At 43.0% G+C, this 19,313-nt stretch overlaps 2 protein-coding genes across 2 annotated transcripts in view; one reads left to right on the forward strand and one right to left on the reverse strand.

The window, feature by feature from the left end:
* GTF2H1 (general transcription factor IIH subunit 1) overlaps positions 1–19,313 on the forward strand; it is a 227,247-nt gene that overhangs the window by 127,393 nt on the left and 80,541 nt on the right. The window lies entirely within an intron of this gene.
* Positions 139–14,426, reverse strand: TPH1 (tryptophan hydroxylase 1). Its single transcript, XM_075712340.1, has 11 exons — positions 14,358–14,426; positions 10,350–10,487; positions 7,834–8,017; positions 6,299–6,399; positions 5,545–5,612; positions 3,807–4,003; positions 3,189–3,324; positions 2,567–2,693; positions 1,345–1,440; positions 648–781; positions 139–351 (listed from the first exon to the last, which is right to left on the reverse strand). Exons 1-11 carry the CDS (start codon positions 14,424–14,426, stop codon positions 177–179), a joined length of 1,425 nt encoding a protein of 474 aa, XP_075568455.1. The 3' UTR covers positions 139–176.

Raw genomic sequence — 19,313 nt, forward strand, 5'->3', positions numbered from 1 at the left:
GGAGAAATACATTCTCTAGGGGACTTTACACAGAGAAACAAGAAAAAGTGATTATCTTATGGGCCATTCACTCTTCCATTTGTAAAGGAGAGATTTCTGCATACAACACATAACATGCCTAGAAAGAAATCAGTAGGGAAAAGAGTTGCCGAGTGCACCGCACTGCTGATGGGGTGTTAAACTTCCAGCTGCTTGCCCATCTTGCTGAGGGCATCGCTGACAATGTCCAGCTCATGACGTAGCTCATTCACCACACTGGCAATGCTCTTCGTGTCTTTCAGGATCTGCACGCTTTGAGTATATGGATTGTACTTCACGCCAAATGGGCGCTTGATGGTTTTTGCAAACTCTCTATTCAAGTAAAAAAAGAGAGGGAGTTATAAACAAAACACAAATGCATCCTCTGTATGCAGTCAGTATCAATAACCACTTCTCTAAACTACTTCCTTAAAAACAGTTGTAATTGTTATATAGTTCATCATCTTTCCCACCCAGTACACGGAAGACCAAGCAAATACTAATCTCGGCTTTCGAACACCATGAAAGATAATTATAAAACTGTGGTAAGAATAAAAGCGTTTGGTGCTGCTACTGAGAGATGCATGAAATCAAGCCTGTTATTATAGACAAGGGAAAAAAATTTGTACCTCATCTTTTCCTTTGCTTCTTCAAAACTTTCAGAAACAAAGTAAACCTCCTGGAAAGTTGTAATGAGGCATTCTTGCTTGCAGGTGACCTTTGGATCAAAAGGCTTGACTTTGGCACTGCCAGAGAGCGAGTGCTGGTAACATAATGTGTTATTAAGTGTCAGAGGAGCATCACCACCCAAATAATCCACAAGGAAGATGACATGAGGTAGAGTGAATAAAAAAAGATTAAGTGAGACCATATTCAGTGCATTGCTTCTTAAAATTTTTATCTGCAGATGAACAGCAGTCAAAGCTTAACAAAAGGACTAACTCTGAACCGTCATATTCTGGCAATCTGGGTCAAAAAAGGGATTCCTCAGACACAAGGCTTGTGTAAACAAGAGCAATTATTTTCAGAATCTGGTTAAACCAGCAGAGCTTTATTCTGAAAATAGTTACTTGGAACCTAATGTTAAGAAATACCAATCATCTAATGCTTCCTGCAAAAGATGTGGAAGCTGCTCAGCGTATATCCAAAAGCAGACTGTCCCATCATTACTGCCACAGTGAATTTACTTAAAGTCTAGTAGGTATCTAAGAGCTTTCAAAATAAGGATTTTTAGAATTATACTTCATAAAAAACAGGGCAAAACAGTGACAATAATAATCAGGTACAAAGAAAGAAAAGAGGTATACAAGCAGTAGATATTCTTACCTTGAGCTCACTGATTGAAGAGAGCAAGCCAGCCCCATAAACTCGTAGCTGTCCCTCTTGCTTGCACAAGCCAAACTCTACAGTAAAGAAGTAGCACTGAAACAGAGAAGGGAGTAAAATAATTCAGCCTTCAGCAAAGATGCTGTGGTGAACTAGATAGGGGCATTTCTATCTGTAGGTAGTGTCGAATGGTTGCAAATATCAGTCATCACTTGGTTATCCTTCTCAGATATTTAAACAGGAGGGAAGCCAGAATGGAAAGGTGAAGAACCACAGGATTGCACTTTTCTCATAAGAAAGATTGATACTACAGATCACCCAAATAGGCTAGAAGCTGTTCATGTCAATAGGAACACGGAGACCTAAGTCTGTTTCAGGAAATATTGTCAGGACATGATGGCTTCAGCTTAAAAGAAACACTGGATAGAGAGGATCTCTGTAAGTGAGTGAAAATATTAGCCCACTACAGTTTGTTCCTCATTTGCTTAGTGGCCTGTAAAATTAAAGATGTTTAGTTTGCTTGATTTCAGGATTTCTGCAGGTATATGGGCAGGAACGCTACTTTCATAGATGGCTTAATTCTGCTCCCACTGAGAGTAATCGAAATTTTACCACTAGCTACACCAGGTGAGAAAAAATATTTTTAACATATCAGCAAACCAGTTCTTTCATAACTGGCATCAATTCTTTTTCATCTAAATTTAATTTTCATCTTAAAATATTTTTGCCAAAGCACCCAGAAACTGATATCCAGGAAATAAGATTTATTTATATTATTTGAATTTCTTGGCTGAAAAGTATCTAATGCTAGTGCTCACCACATTCAGGGAAAAGACCGTATCATTTCAATTCATTCTACACATTAAAGAAATCGATTACTTTTAAAATCACTGGATCATGTTCCCAGAAGTAAAGAGATTTTGTTTGGAAGAAACAGACCACAGAATTTCAATCTGGAAGAAGTGATCTACCACCAGAAGTTGCACCCTTCCTTGACAGCCAAGTGAAGAAAAATACCAATCATATCAACCTTAAAATGTATTTTTTTCCTAGCATGGAAAATTGTTATATGCTCTAAAAGCCAAGAGCCAGTGAAACACATAGGTCTAGCAGCTGGTGTGGCTAAGGTTGATATGAAGCTCCAAATTTATTCGATGGGAGTGGAATCAGCCTAGTAAAGCACAAAGCTTTCAATGGAATCACCAGGCACTGAAACACTCACTGTTGCCAGTTTTTGGACAGCCTCATCTGATGCCCCAAGTGATGCAAGACCAATTTCCTGGGAGAATTGAGCAAAACTGGGTTCAGCCAAAAGAGGGACGTGGCCTAGGAGCTCATGGCAGGTATCACTGGAAAAAGAAGCAAAACAAGAAATCTCATGATCTGTCTTCCTGGTAGAGTGAAAAAAGCAGCACCACTGAACAGATACAATGTCTTGTGTTAAACTATTTAATATCCAAAAGACAGAAAAGTGCCAATCATGTCTAGCTGAAAGCAATTGAGCAGGTCATACCAGCTCTACATAAGTATATAAACTCAGACTTTCAAATTAAGCTGTCTAAAATTAACATCTGAGCTCCACATTTATGAGGCAACTGAATATTAAACTAACTCTGCGCACAATGACATCAGTAAGAGCTCTCCAATAACACGCTGTACTTTTGACAATCCCGTACTTATGAAGGTGGCACTTGAGCATTCTAAAACTTCATTACTTCAGCACCTTAAAAAGAAAAAAGTTTTCTCGCTGCTGTTCTTGAACAGCTTTTAAGTAGCTTGGCTCTGGGCAACAAAATTAAAAACTCACTCTCTTTCAAATTCTACCCCAAGGTTAAATGACTCACGGCTCTGGTGTATAGAGAGGGTCTGAGCTGTGTCTAACATATTGAGTGCAGTGAAAAACTCTGAATGCTAATCCTGCCAAGAAGTCTCTAGGCGATAGATATCCAGCAACGGGGCGAATGGTGAAACCTGTGCGCTCTGAAAAGGAACGGAGAAATTGTACATTAGTTTAGTGTAGAACTGCAAAATGTTGTCACCTTTCCTGCTACAACTGGAGTAAAAGCCACAGCACTACCTTGGCTCAAGAGCATTTGAGAAAATTAGGTGTGATTAGAAAAATTAGACCTAAGCCTGAGAATGACCAACATTTAGTAAACATGTCCCTACCTCTGTATAGGTGGATTTCCTATGATTTCATACCTAGACAGGCCAACACAATACAGCTAGGTATCTGTAGCCAATACTCATTATCTCTTCAGCAGTGGCATTGCCCCTCAAATGTCACTGTTTGCATATGTTTAAGACACAATACATTAAAACACTGATGGCAAAAGGCCTCTTGAAGGACCAGAATGAATACAAGCAAAAGTGACCAAGGATAGTTTTTTATGCCCATATAATAGCAGCGTGATTTGCAACAGACCTTAGTTCCTTTTTGTGTAAGAAAATTAGTACATTACCTTTCAGGAAGCGGGACACATCTTCCAGCTGGGGGATATTGTCTTCCCTGTACCCACAGTGTTTGGTGAGCAAGGGTAAGTTTTTAAGGTACTCTCTGCAGGCATGAGTTGGGTAAAGCTTGTTAAGCTCTCGGTACACAGTCCCCCAAGTCTGGATCTCCTCCTCAGTAAATTCAATCTTGGGAATTGGGTCACCACTACAAGGGGGAGAGGAAAAAAGGACATTCCTTGGTAAATGGCTAATAACAGATGACTCACTCACTTACTATTATGATTATTATTATTTAACATTTATATGGCTGTGATACCTGGTCAGGGTTAAGACCCTATCGCATTCAGCACTGTCAAATATACAGCGAGATCTGGTCTACGCCCTGGAGACCCTTTAGTCAAAGAGCTTGCTCTCTTCTCCACCTAAAACAACTAACAGGAATCTTTGCATTGACCTCACTGGAGCCTGAAAGCTTTGGTCCTGTAAACCATTTTTTAGGTGTTTAATGCTGAGAGTAACATTTAAAATACCTGCAAAACCTTTAGAGCTTCAGAGGCTGAGAACACACCCTTTTCCCTGTCTACAATTAATTTCTGTTAACTTTTTGATTTCTTTTAGAAAAAGAGAATTCCCTAAATTAATAACACAACATGTGGAAGCAGCTAAATATACACATTAGGTAAAATCATGCTTCTTTGCAGAGGAAACAAGTGTCTGTCTGAACATATTAATTGTAGTCCATCTCTCCTACTGAGCCCTCGGGATCTTGATTAAAGTGGATTATAGCAAGGGTGTGACCTAAAGCCCACTGAAAGCTACGGGAGTGTTACACTGAGCATGGCAGATGCTTTCCCAAGGGAATCTCTGTTAACAACACATTAACAGTAACCAGCTCTGTTGTGTGGTAACCAGTTGCATTAATACACAGTGCAACAGAGCTCTAGATACCCACCCTTTCTAGGTCATTTCCAATTGAGGAACTTGGCATCTAAATTCAAGCAGGCAACAGCAACGTGAAAATCACGTTTAGAAAGAATTTCATAGAATCATAGAATGACTCTAAAATGATTTACAGCACTGGGCTATGAAACTCTTAGTGCTTTAAGAGCTCCCTCCCCCAAGCAGCAGCTCTAAAGACAGAAGCTCTTCAACTTTCTTTTCACAGAAAACTTCTTATCTACACATCACATGCACTAGTTTAAACCAGGAAAGAAAACTCTAGTATTAACAACTGCCCAGAGAGTTTACACTCAGTGGTTAATGGGCTATATATTGGATTTTGCCTCCCCTCCCTCTCCTTCGCAAAGGAGACCAGTCTGCCCTAGTCAAGCCAGTACATCCTGGCACAGGCAGCTGTACAACATGCATTGTCCACCCTCTTCCTTTGTTGCACCCATTTCCAGAGAAACGGGGAGGGACCGCAGAGTCCAAATGCACCACACTGCAGGAAGCTCACGCTGGCATCGCTGCCCCATCTGAGGATCAGCACTGCTGCAGGTGCCATAATGGCCAAGCAACCACGAGTTGATCCCCAGACTGATCAGAGGCCTGGGGAGCTGTAAGATGGCCTAGATCTACCTTCTAATCTTGTCTCACATCTCCCTGCGTTTTACCCCTCCTGCTCCGATTCCTGAGCCAAGCACATCTCGGAGAGATCTGAGCCCAGGGAATGTGCGCTCCTGCCAGTCCACTCTGCTATTATTTCAAAGCACCCAGAAGGCTTATTCTGGAGGAAGTTGAGCTTACTGTTTGTAGTTCATAGCCAGGTCTGCAAAATACTTTCTCCTCTTACGATAGACATTGTCTTTGAAACCCTGGGGGAGAGGGAAGGGGAAAAACAAAGTTAAATGAGTTTCCAAACTGTAGTAAATAATTTAAAACAAGACACTTGAAATTTCTTCAGTTGGGAAATATAAAAGTATTCTGTGTAAGAATGAGATGACAGGGCAGGAACCTCATAGCTATAGTCTGAAGTGTTTAATAACTGTGAACTAAGCAAATACTCCAATTCAAAGTAAGGATCAACGGTTTTATGCATGCAACTATATATTCAGAAGACAAGGATTCATTTTAGTCATATCGATATTTACGCAAACTTTGTTACTTGCTTGATTATTCTAAATTACAGGACCAATTGCCCACTTGCACTGCCCAAGTACCAATTTGTTTGCTCCATTTATATTAAGGAAGAAAGAAAGAAGAGGAACCACACCTGCCTCACAACAGTTTTGCTTTTTTTTTAAATTTGTGTGCAACCACTCAGGGCCCAGACCTGGAGTCCTTGCACAAGTAAGCCTTGCAGAAAGGCACGGGAGCTGAATTCAGTGACAACCTTGCCTGAACTAGGAAAAAAACACGAAACTCCCAAGAGAGGGTGCTCAGACCCACAGAGGCACTGTTGAGGGGAAGGAGAGGGAGGAGGAAAAGCTGCAATTTTTTTAAAGCTCCACAAAGTACGTTTTCACTAAGGACTGAGCATAGGAGAGGAAAAGATACTTACTGGATGGTCAGCATCCAAATCGGACCCGTACATCAGCACTCGGTTTGCACACTTATCCAAATCTGAGATCTTCTTCGGAAACCAGGGAACATTCTCCATGTCTAGGGAACGCATGGAATCCACAAAGTTATTAATAACGCTGAGCATGCTGAGGGAGGAAATGCTACTTTCAAGTATGGCTATGGTGGTTACAAGCGAAATCTATAAATTAAAAGGGTCATGAATAAGACAAGGGAGTCCACTGCCTATCTGGCACCAGCCTACGGCTCACACTTCCTCCTCTGTCACTGCCACAGTCTGCCTACAGAGCACAGCCAGCTCCAAAGTGTCCAGGGGAGGAAACAGTTAATATGGGGTTTCTGTAGCCCTTAACTGTTACTACTGTTAATGTTAGAGTAGTATATAGAGGCTCCCACTGAGACAAGGCTTCCTTGCACACACTGCTGTGAATCTTCTAGGGTACAAAGCATGCAAAGGAGCGGAGGAGTGATTTGCCTGTGGTCCCTGGGCAGAGCAGGAGCAGGTTTGAGTCCTCCCATCCTGCTTTACTGACCATGGGAAATAAACGTTGCTCTGTGGTTATCTACCTCAGAAGCATCCAGCTTTGCTGCAGCGGTTGTGGGGAAGAAGAAGAGGAGGTGGCAATTTGAGCCCTGCAGACTTAGAGAGATGCACCATTACAGTTTTGCTACTAACTTTTTTTTCTTCTTTTTTTTAGCCCAAAAGAGTTTATAACCAAGCTCTTGGTAGAGTGGTTAATACACTGCTTTTCTGCTCCGATGCTCTTCAGTTGTCTTAAAAAGGACAGGGGGAATGTTTAGATTGAAATTCCCCTTACTTAAGACTAAAGTAAGCCATTTTTATCCAAGAGACACCAGATCTCACCTTCCCCAACCTACCAGCCTGTGCCAAGCACAGTGGCTGAAAAATACATGGGACCGACTTCTGCTGCCCTGAACTTTAGGCATCTCTTTAACTAGAAGCAAAGGTAAACAGGACATGAAGCATCCTGAAGTCAAAAGGCACCTCTTTCACACTAATATAAGTAACCGTCATGAAAAATAGTAAAAAAAAAAAAAAAAAAGAAAAAAAAAGAAAAATTTAAACAAAGAGCTACATGAGAAAAATTGCAGAATCCATCTCCCGCTCTCACCAATGTCTGAACTGAACCGGGATCTGTCAGTATTATACCTCTGTCATCACAGTGTACAGTCCCTAGCCAAGCCCTGCATTCAGACTTTGCCTACCTGCCAGCATTGGCCGGCGCAGGTGCAGGGACTCCCATTCGTGCCAGTTATGCTGTGCTGAGAAGGGACAGGAGCACAGATAACAGACATGCAATTTGCACCAGCCTGAAACAGCTCGTATTCCTGGGTGACACCAGCCAACACAGCCCTGCTCGTATCAACCAAACTACACTCATTCACAACACAGAAGCATAAATCTGGTAGCTACTGATTGAAAACACCACGCAAATACAGATGTGGACACACAGAGAGAAGTGCGTTTTCATCAGAACTGCCTTTGGTACTTACCATCTTCCTGGACATTGAAATGCTCTGTTGGATTCACAGAGACAACGTTGACATGGGATTTCAGGAGCTGGAAGATCTCATTCAGTTGTTCCCTGTTACTGTCACAGTCCACAAAGATCTCAAACTCAGAATTTCGTCTCTTGGACTTCCGTGACTCAATGTGTACCAGATTTACATGCTTCTCCTGTTTTGTAAGAAGTAATGTTTGCAAACGGATTGACTAAAAACTAGAATTTGTTTTTCAAACGAATATTCACTACCCATGTGAAGCTATTTTAGTTAATTAGATCTCTTGATAGCAGTTTGCTTATTGGATGGCAGGGAAAAATGGTTTGATTTTAAAAAGCCTCCCATTCAGAAGAAAAATGAAAGAGAACCTGTGTTCTTTTAATTTCATTTACATTCAGGAAGCACAGAAAGACACAGTCGGGAGGTTTAAATTCATAGACCTTTTTCTTTCATCCCTCCTATAGGAAACTGATTAGCAACAGGGTCTGGGGAAATTCACCAAAATGCCAATCAAGTCACCATATAATTCTCTCACAAGCAAGGGATTTAAAAGCAGTAGTTTTCAGGGCATACATTTCACTTTTCTTTTATTTGAAAAATTATTTAATCGTATGTCTTGCATCAGGAACACAGAGAAAACCCCAGGCTAAACCATGCAGGGCCAGATGACAGAGTGCAGTGGCAATGTGCACATCCCTTGCGCAATACCTGCCCAGCAATCAAAGGAGGGCCGTGGTGCAATTGCAGTTCCTCTGTCACCCTCAGTCCTGCTGGGCAGGGTGACAAGGGCACTGGACTCAACCCGGTGTGGGTCAGCACCCCAAGTGTCTACCTGCCATTGGCAGGAGCTTCAGACCCACCTCTTATATGCAGTAGAAGCAATGAGTGCCATTCATGAGGGGAAAAGACAAAACTTTCTCAGTCTTTAGTAGGTGCAGATGATACATTTTGTGAAGATTTTTAGCCAGCCAGCATCTAATTTCCTAGGCATATTAAGATAACTTCTTGACACAGCTGGTAAGTGAGCCTACCAGGGGAGGTGCCTCACTTGACCTGCTGTTTACAAACAGAGAAGGACTCGTGGGAGATGTCGTGGTCGGAGGCTGTCTTGGGAAGCTGGCAGCTCATGGCTTGGACGGGTATACTCTTCACTGGGTAAAAACTGGTTGGATGGCCGAGCCCAGAGAGTTGTGGTGAATGGAGTTAAATCCAGTTGGCGACTGGTGACGAGCAGTGTTCCCCAGGGCTCTGTTTTGGGGCCAGTCTTGTTTAACATCTTTATCAACAATCTGGATGAGGGGATTGAGTGCACCCTCAGTAAGTTTGCAGATGACACCAAACTGGGTGGGAGTGTCGATCTGCTTGAGGGTAGGATGGCCCTGCAGAGGGACCTGGACAGGCTGGACCCGATGGGCCGAAGCCAACTGTATGAGGTTCAACAAGGCCAAGTGCCGGGTCCTGCACGTCAGTCACAACAACCCCATGCAACACTACAGGCTTGGGGAAGAGTGGCTGGAAAGCTGCCTGGCCAAAAAGGACCTGGGGGTGTTGGTTGACAGCCGGTTGAACGTGAGCCAGCAGTGTGTCCAGGGGGCCAAGAAGGCCAAAGCATCCTGGCTTGTATCAGGAATGGTGTGGCCAGCAGGAGCAGGGAGGTGATTGTCCCCCTGTACTCAGCACTGATGAGGCCACACCTGGAATACTGTGTTCAGTTTTGGGACCCTCACTACAAGAAGGACATTGAGGTGCTGGAGCATGTTCAGAGGAGGGCAACAAAGCTGGTGAAGGGTCGGGAGCACACTTATGAGGAGCAGCTGAGGGAACTGGGATTGTATCGCCTAGAGAAGAGGAGGGTGAGGGGAGACCTTATCGCTCTCTACAACTACCTGAAAGGAGGTTGTAGTGAGGTGGGTGTTGGTCTCTTCTCCCAAGTAGCTAGCAATAGGAGGAGAGGAAATAGGCTCAAGCTGTGCCAGGGGAGGTTTAGATTGTATATTAGGAAAAATTTCTTCATGGAAAGGGTAGTCAAGCATTGGAACAGTCTGCCCAGAGAGGTGGCCCAGAGAGTTACCATCCCTGGAAGCGTTCAAAAAACGGGTAGACGTGGCACTTTGGGACATGGTTTAGTGGACATGGTGGTGTTGGGTTGATGGCTGGACTGATGATCTTAGAGATCCTTTCCAACCTTAATGATTCCTAGTTTTTACTTTCATTAAAAATAATCCAGCCACCAAGCCAGGAAACACAAAATTGCTACTCTACCCTTAATTGGTTTAGTGGTGGACTTGGTAATGTTAGGTTAATGGCTGGACTGGATGATCTTAAAGGTCTTTTCCAACCTAAACGATTCTATAAATTTGCCTTTGTGGGTAATTTTGGGTGCAAAGGGGGAGCCAGGTTAGGAATCACATCCTTAATAAACAGGTGTCATTAATTCTAGCGTGTTCCAAAACTATCCTTACAATTTAAAAACACAGAGCTGCTGTAGCAATGTGATTATTACATACCTGAAAGAGTTTTAATGCTTTTACAAGTCCTCCGATTTCATTCTTCAAGGAAAAAATGATGGCTGTTCTTCCTCTTTCAGATGCATGGTCTTCATTCTCTTTATTATCTTCAATTATCGTGTAATTTGACTTATTTAACTAAATGCAGACAAACAAAGATTTTTTTGAATGGCTAGTAGTGTAAAAAGCGTAAAGTTTTACATTTCAGTTTGTCTTGGGGTAATATCGTGCTTTGACTGATCAACCACAAAAAGAAAGGTGCCAATTAAATCATTACACAATAACGGGCACAAAGTTAGGCACACATAGAATCTGTGAGAGCTGAGGATGAAATACTGAGATTTCTTTTTTTCCAGTTGCATGATTTTATAAACATCTTTAGTCATTCTCTAGGATGCAGAAAATGTTTTCAGAGTATAGTTTATAATTATCATTGGTATTTGGAGGGGGGGGGGCGAGGAGCTATAAGATGTCAGCAGAAATAATAAGTTGAACAAAATACTTCTTAGCAAGTTCTATGAACATTGGTAAAGGGAATAATCCAAAACCTGCTGGATATAGGTAGGAAAAGATGGATCAGAACTGAAAAATCCTTGCCTTTCTCTTATTACATAACTGTAAAGTACTGCTTTTACAGAGAAAGGAGAAAAAAACTAAGGAGTTAAAACGTTGTGCTGACCAGAATCTGTTAGCTATACAGTCCCACTCTGATCAACCACAACCAAGCTATTCCATCTGTCGGGTCCCCTAATTCACATGCCAAACCTTTATCACACAAATCACACATTAAAAATTTTCAGACAACCAACACTGTAGGACCACGTGGTTCTGTACATTACTAGTGATCACACTCCTGACTGTGTTGAAATCAGTGAATATCACAGACCATATTCTTACCCACACATAGCCAGGCCATAAATAGAGATAATATAGAAACAATTAAGAATGCAGAAAATGCAAAGTAAAGAAAAAATAAAAGGCTTAGAAGCAGAGGCTGTGTCTCATATGTCTTCAAACCTCACAAAAAGAAACAAAAAAGGTGAGGTTTCTGAAGGAGTTGGTGAGAAAGAGGAGAGGAACAATGAAGGCACATTATTGCTATTTAGAATTACTTTTTGATTTGACATAGTTTTTAAAGATATGACTATCTGGTGACAACTCAGCAGGAATGGAAAGAGCAAAAATAAAAATGGAATCAAAATGCAGCAGTTCTGTTGATTTCCTTCTACAGTCTCTCCAACTTCAACCTCTTTGAAATGGATAATGCTGTACAGCTAAGCATTTCTATCTATAACAGGCAAGTTTAAAGATAAAAAACAGATTTTACCTATCTTTTATCAAAACATTCCCATTTATCTTTCAGATTAAGAAGATATCTGCCTTACAAAATAATGAAATTAGTTCATTGTAAACTGAGTGGTTTACAACAAAGCAGATATTTGATGCTGTTCTAAGAAAGGTTTCAAGCACGTTACTAGCTGTGAGCTCTTTAGGGTGCAGAGGTGGTATCCCATGGAAGGGGTCTTGCTCCAAGCCCACTGGTGCTCATGGAAATATAATCACTGGATTTCTGACTTGGTCCCCATCTCTAATGAGTTGTCATTGTGTCATATTATGAGCCTGGACAACACTGTCAGTCCATCACACTGTTTCAGTTCCAGCAAAGCCACTGATCTTCATCAACTTGAGTCCAGACATCAACTTCTCTGCTGAAAATGGGTGACGGGGCCCAATCCAGGTTCTGCTGAGCAGCCTGCAGATTTCACAGCTTGCTTCAGCAAGCGTCAGATCAGCATCACAAGAGCCAAGAACAGACACTGAGCAGGGGTACTCCAAGCAGAGAAGAAAAAAAAAAAAAAAAAAATCTAATAACCCCACAATTACATACAGGTTATTGGTTGTTGTCTCAAGTGCAGAGATAGCCATTTGCGTGAGCCAAATCCTACTCAGATGATACCGCTGTAGAAGAAGCTGGGTGCAAAGAAGTCTCTGTTACAAATAGAGTTAGATGGTGGTCTTTGAAGGCAAAAAACTGATGGGCTCTTTTACATATATGGCTTATATGCAGCATGTTGGCTTGATTCCACATTCAGGATCATTGACTTAAGAAAAATCAGCTTATGAGATTTGGCATAGTTGCATGAGATGTTATAAAGTGCACAGTTAGGACAAGCTACATGCATTGAAGACTAATGTTGTTTTGTATTTTGCTAGCTCAGCTAACATTTGTAAAGCAATATGTTTAAGAGACTAATGAAGAAAATACAACAAAATGCAGTGTGTTCTTACATTAAATTCTAAAAATTACCTCCAATTTATGAATTTGAAAAAAGTTGCAATAGAGAAATTCAGATGCCTACAATGCCAAACACACACCACTTACACCTTTAACCCTAACCCAACATTAACCTTTGGCTTTCAATTAAACAAGTTGACTGAAAACAGGTCTGCATTAACGAAGCAACCATTCTGGTGCAATACAACAAGAGAAAATGGGAATGCAAACATAATTCCTCTCCAACAGCTGCACCTTCACTTTCATTTTATTCTGTATCAGTAACCAGCTCTAATAACTCTGACACTTTTCCTTTGCACAGTAACACCTTTGAGCTTTTTGGAGGTGGAGGAAATTAATATTGCATTGATGCTTATTATTAATGATGCAAATAATTAACTGATTTCCCATCAACCTGACTCAAGTCTAAATGAAAATACACAAACACAGGGATACTCTAAAGCCCTTATTTAGATAGATATCTAGGTGTCTTCTGGTTAAAGACGGCTCCTTTTGGAGCCCATAGCAATTACCTTCCCTTTCTCCTCCCTCCCAAAGAATATTCTGAGACAGATATTCGAGGGTGTATATTTTGTGCTTTAATTCTTTATATTAATGGATAGCCAAAATTTAAAGTTGTCCAAATATACCTGTCTAAATGAAATTACATTTTAGAGCCATAAACTGAAAACCAAAAATATTTAAAAAAAAAAAAAGTATTTGATACAGATTGCCATTAATTGTACTTGATAAAAAGTTTCAACAGGCATTTTATATCCTCCTCCCTCTAAGTAGCTGCTTAGTTTCTCACTGTCCTTTTGACACACTTCTTAGTAGGGAAGGATGAAGACTTGATCTTATGCGTGACCACGACAAGATATGTCCATTACAGGGACATTTTTCAGCCACACTGAAGGTCTTCCTTAGGTTTAGTTCTCAGACACCAAACTGAAAGCTGTGCTGAACAGTTTATTTGGCTTCCAGAGATCTGAGGGATACAGCAAAATAATCTTTTGTGAAACTTTACTCCATTACAGTCAGCGTTCTTGTTTTTGGAAGGAATTTTACTGACATTTTAAACTGTACAGTATCAATAACTGTGGCCAACACATAAGAGCTGATTTTATCTCATCTTCTCTGATGTACTAAGCATATTCACACTGTAACATGAGGTAATCTAGCAGTGGATTATTCTGGGGTACATCACACCCTCTATCTTCTAAGCAATGATGCACCAGAAGTTATACAATCATAGAATGCTTTGGGTTGGAAGGGACCTTTAGAGGTCATCAAGTTACTTTCGTTCCACTTTAATTTCACCTGCTCACATTTGAATTTTGCCACTTTCTTCCCCCTTCTGTCCAGAAAGAGCAGCACGAATCTGTCCCATCCCAATGCCAGCAGCCCTGCGCACTCCCAGCGATGCCAGAGCTGCACCTCAGGGCAGCTACCTATCTTTTATCAAAACGTTCCCATTTATCTTTCAGATTAAGAAGATAATCTGCCTTACAAAATAATGAAATTAGTTCATTGTAAACCGAGTGGTTTACAACAAGGCAACCAGCTCTCCAGCTGACCGGCGCCAGAACGCTCCCCTTTTCCCCCCCAAAAACCACCGCTCCGAAGACGGCGACAGCGAGGCGGCAGAAGCTTGGGAGAAGCAACATTTTTCCCTCAAGCCAGGACCGGCCCCCCCCTTCCCCTTCGCAGCCCACCGAGCCCGCACCCCTCACCTGGCCGGCAGCCTCCCGCGGGCAGGGCGCCGCCTCCAGCGGGCCGTCGCGGCGGGGCGCGGGGTGCATGGCCGGGACCTTGGCGATGCCCAGCGATGCCCGGCGATGCCCGGCGCCCGCTTTATGGAGGGGGCGAGGGCCACCCCCCGCGGGGGGCGGAGGGGGAGGCAGAAGGGCGGGGGGAAGCACCGCCCGCCCCAGCTGAGGAAGGTGCTGGTGAACCCGCTTCATAATACCCGCGGAAAGCTCTTTGTTCAAACGCTGGTTTGCGGAGCTGGGATGCTCGGAAGCAGCCAGCAACCATCCACCATCTCCGCACCCCGAAGAACACCGCACCAAAAGAGGCGCTTTCCCTCCTGAGTTACATCTCCTCGGTCACCCGTATCAGGAAGATTGGGGAGGGGGTGTCGGAGAAGACTGGCTTTTCGTGGGTTTTGCAGCTAACGTGAATTGGCACCCCACGGGGCTGAGGAGAACCAGCGTTCGGCTGGAGGAGGCCCGTCTGCCGCCGTTGTGTCCCCGCAGCCCCCGCCCAAACAAGTGGCCGCTCATCGCAAATTAATATATACGCTCCCTGTGGGAAAAGGAAGGCAAACTGCGTGAGAAATGAGAGGTTGCGAGGGCTGAGTCCGCAGCTGAGGGTAAATCAGCAGAGCTGCCTGCAAGGGAATGCTTTAGCTATAGGGAATCAGCAGCCCAGGCAAGGAGCTCTTTAAATGCTCTGCAAAGCTGCTGCCAAAGGGTGTGGTGCAGGTTGTAGTCTCAAAGAGAAACCTGGCGGGTGGATGTACCGAGTTCTTCACTAAAAATAACAGTGCATTTGTTGCTGTGAAAATAAATTGCAGCACATTACTTCTTTTCTAAAAAACTCCTGCACGTACATGAAGAATAACTATATTTCAATTAGCAGGAAAGTATATATTTTCATATCATATATAGTGCCATTTCTTTTCTGTGTAGATCTAGACATATGTTTATATTTTAGAAACTATCATGGTTTTTAGACTCCAATAAACCCAGTCCTCACTGTCTCCTCTCAGGTCAGGCTTGGCAACAGCATTAAGATAAGGGGATTTGCGGTACACAGCAGGAGAAGCCAAACGTTCCCCAGGAACATAATCCCTTGAAGGCTTTAAGGGTCTGGGGGAGGAAGGGTTCATTGTTTTGTGTTGGGCATGGGGCTGCCCAAAACCCAGAGGTTCTGGTCTTTTGTTACGTTCCTTGCAAACCTACCTTTCAAAGAAACACTCAAAAAAAAAAAAAAAAAGGCAATGACTAGTTTTACCCTGATTTACTCTCATGTCTGAAAAATCTCCAGTATTTTTCTCTTCTGTGCCTAAAATATTGAAACCTTGATTCCAGATAGATCTCTTAGACACTGATGTAATGCAAATGATAAATTATACTGATGAAGCCAACATCCAGGCTAACATCTAACCGAGGCAGAGTCACACTTGCACCGACATCTCCAATGATGTCAGTGTCTTCCATCTTCCTAGAAGGCATTGAACTTCAAACAGTCCTGTTTCTAAGAGGACTGAGGGTGACTAGCTCTGCCCTTCAGACACAGCACGGGATTGAAAGAGCACGGCTGTAAGTGATGACATAGCTGGAAAAGCCAGTTTGTTCCAGTTTGCTCATGGGATATATTTCATGACCAGATGCTTCAATTTTCCCTTCATAAAGAAAATGCAGTATTTATTCACTATATTGTAGCTCTACAACAGACATTTCACTTCCTTCTTGCAGAATAGATATCCCCATCAAACAAGCTGACTCAAAAACCAAACAATTCATAGGATCTTTACCCAGGATCTTGAGCATATGAGAGCCTGATATTAATAATGAATCTGTAAACATGGGCACAGTAAGATATTTATGATAGAACATGACTAATCTGTCAGTTTTCCCTATCACAAATGCAGCAATAATAAGAATTTACATGTCATCCTGCATATGATTTTTTTTTTAATGACTCACTAGGTAGCCCTGTAGAAGCTCTTCCATTGCAGGTAAGCATCTTTTATTTGGAAATCTGGGCTCAGGCTGGGTTTCCAGTACTTCCTGGTAGCAGCCAGGTTGCAATTCCCGTGTTTTCTTTTCTGTCAAAATGTTGTGCGAATCCTTGATAAAATTTGAAAGAAAATGCAAGATACAATTCTCACTCACATTTCCTCAGGCATCAGAAGACAGCTGAGTTCAGGTCACTTTAACTGTGAATGAAAGTTTGGTTTTGGTTTTTTGGGGTTTTTTTAACTTTTACTCAGATCTGTCTTTCCCTCTCCTTCAAAGGTTATAAGCTTTCACAAGATACATTGTGAAAGCCAGTTTATTCTTGGTGTACACATATGGATTATTCTAGTGTGAAGGGACATGGACATCCTCCCCTACAGCCCAGACCTGTAAAGATGCTCAGCAAAGAGTCAGTCACCCAAGCACTTCTGAACACCCGCTTTGGAGCCTCTCTCCCCAGGAGACAACAGAAGCAGCGGTTTGCTTAGCATTTGCGGGTACCTGAAGACACAAAGCACAGAGAAGGGCACAGGACAGTCTGAGGGGCCACACCAAAACACAAGATGGTGAAGCTGAACTCAGCAGAAGCACACAAGCTTCACAGCACATGAGAGCCATGGAGGGGTTATAAACTGAGCTGCCAGCTATGCCAGATTTAAGGGCACTTCCTACCTCCGAGGCCCCAGTCTGATAAACAGACAGGAGTGTCCCTGCCTCCCATCCCCACCCTGTCATTTCCAATTTGAGCAGGAGCTTTCTGGGACACTGGTCATCCCTCTCCTCATAGCTAACGCTGCGGAGCCCACGGTCAGCTTGGCCTATAACTGCTGATAGCGTGCGAGCAGTACAGTAACAGCCAAGGACATGTAACCTAATATGAAATTAATTAGTTACATAAAGAGATAACCAGGATTCCCAGAATTTTGGGGAGCAGATTAAAGCTGATTCACTGGTTTAGTAAGAAGTGCTTGTTCACCACAGCCAATGCCCTGTAGTCTGAAAGAGCAGAACCGCAAAGCATGAACTGACTCAATTACAGCCTGTTTTCACTGGGTTCTCACTGGAGCCTGCTCTGCTCCTCTCCACGCAGCGTTTCCGGCTCCTGTGAATCTGCAGATGGTTTTATAGGAGAATGATTTAAAAAGTTTCATCTGAAAGCTGAATCTCCACAGCCTTAGGGTTGCAGGGTTTCAGAAAACCATCACTCTGTCACGAGCACAACTGCTGCTTTGGGTTTTCACAGACAGCGGGACACTTCTACCTTCTCCCAAAAGCTGGCAGCGTATCCTACCATTTAAGAATGGTGGCTTAGGCCCCTCACCGCAGAAAAGATCAATATAGCACAGCAAAACTGCTAGCAGTCAGGTATGGAGTGCAATACAAACAGGACAGCAACATACACAGGTGCTACTCTGCTCATCCTGGGAGGAGGCAGTACAAGTAAAGACTGACACAGAAAATGTCTGAATTGTCACAGAGCTGGTCTGCAGGAGCACCGAGGCAGAGAGAGGCCAAAAGTTTTCAGTGGGACATCAGAAGTCTACACAGGTGGGAAGGAGTTGTGAAGGACAAAGACACAACCTGGGGCATCAACACCATAGGGAAACAAGCCTCTCCTTATCTCATGAGAGATAAGGCAATACAGTGATTTTTTTTTTTTTTTTTTTTTTAAAGCCCACAGGAGATTTCTCACATATAGCCTCTCATACAGACAAAGCCCTCCAGACAGATAATCAGCACCTGAGGATCGAGTACAGGTCTGACCCTGCTCAAAAGTGGGTCAAGCTGATCACAGGTTTTGCAAGATAGCGTCTTGCCATGTGCGGCTGCCGCAAAACTTGTTGCATTGGCACAGAGCGACTGTGGTAGCGCTCACCATGAAGGCTACAAGAGCTGTCTTTCAATTACATCATTACCTCATAATTTCTTGTTAAATGAGGAGTCCTCTTCTCAGCAGCCTCCAGATCCAGTGAGAGGGTGGTGTCAGACTGAGAAGTTCTGTGTTTTCTGGGCCCTTTGCCGGAGTAGCTCCAGGAATGTCAAGTGGCTCCAGAAGAGGCCACAACTCTATTCCTGCTTCCCAGCTGCTAACTCAGAGGTGACTCTTCTCCTCTAGGTTTTTTTGGGGGGGGTCTGTTTTGTTCTTCAAGGCAGGAACTTGACGGCAGAGTTTGCAACCAGACAGTGGTGCTGACACTTGTGGGTGCACATTTGTAGATAAATGCTTAGGCTGAAAAGTATTAAAAACAAACTACCACACCCCCAGATCTTCCCCTCCCTAGAGGGCCACACAGTAAAGGGACTCACTTTTCACTGTCTGAGAAACAGAGCAACATAAACCTTCTGCCCTACATCTCTTCTTCCTCGCACTCTGAGAAAGTTTGCTCTCCATGGGTCATAGGTAAAATATGTAAGGACTCAACCTGGTGCATCTTTCCAGATACAGCACAAGTCTTGTATCCACCAATACTTTGAGGAAGCTGGTCTGGGTCAGGGAGGGGAAAAGACAGAAAAAAACGTACTACAGGGGCTCCCAAGTGCTCCAGCACTAGGGGAGAGACAGAGTCAGGGGGTGATTTTGTTCACCTGGTGACAACTGATGAGGCAAGAACCATGGAAAGGCAGCTTGGGAATGATCTGGAGGGATATTAATCTTCTGCTGAAAGATAAGATTATCTACCTGAACACAGCAAGACTGAAGGAGAGAATCAGTCAGCCCTAAAGTCTTCTCAATCCCGTCAAGGTCATCAGCGTGAATTACCCCTTCTCCCCGCGTGATAGGAGAAAGTGCTCTAGTCTCAATGAAGTCATTTCACAACATCACTTCTGGTGTATAAACCTCCTCGGCCATCCCTTGGACTTCACTTGGCCCAGCCATCTGCCTTTCCAACCAGGAGCATTTGCCTGAGGCAGTGTGGCCACTTAAAGCTTTTTTCCAGAAAA

This window comes from Pelecanus crispus, chromosome 6 (assembly GCF_030463565.1).
Source record: "Pelecanus crispus isolate bPelCri1 chromosome 6, bPelCri1.pri, whole genome shotgun sequence".
In the NCBI taxonomy this organism is placed as follows: Eukaryota; Metazoa; Chordata; class Aves; order Pelecaniformes; family Pelecanidae; genus Pelecanus; species Pelecanus crispus.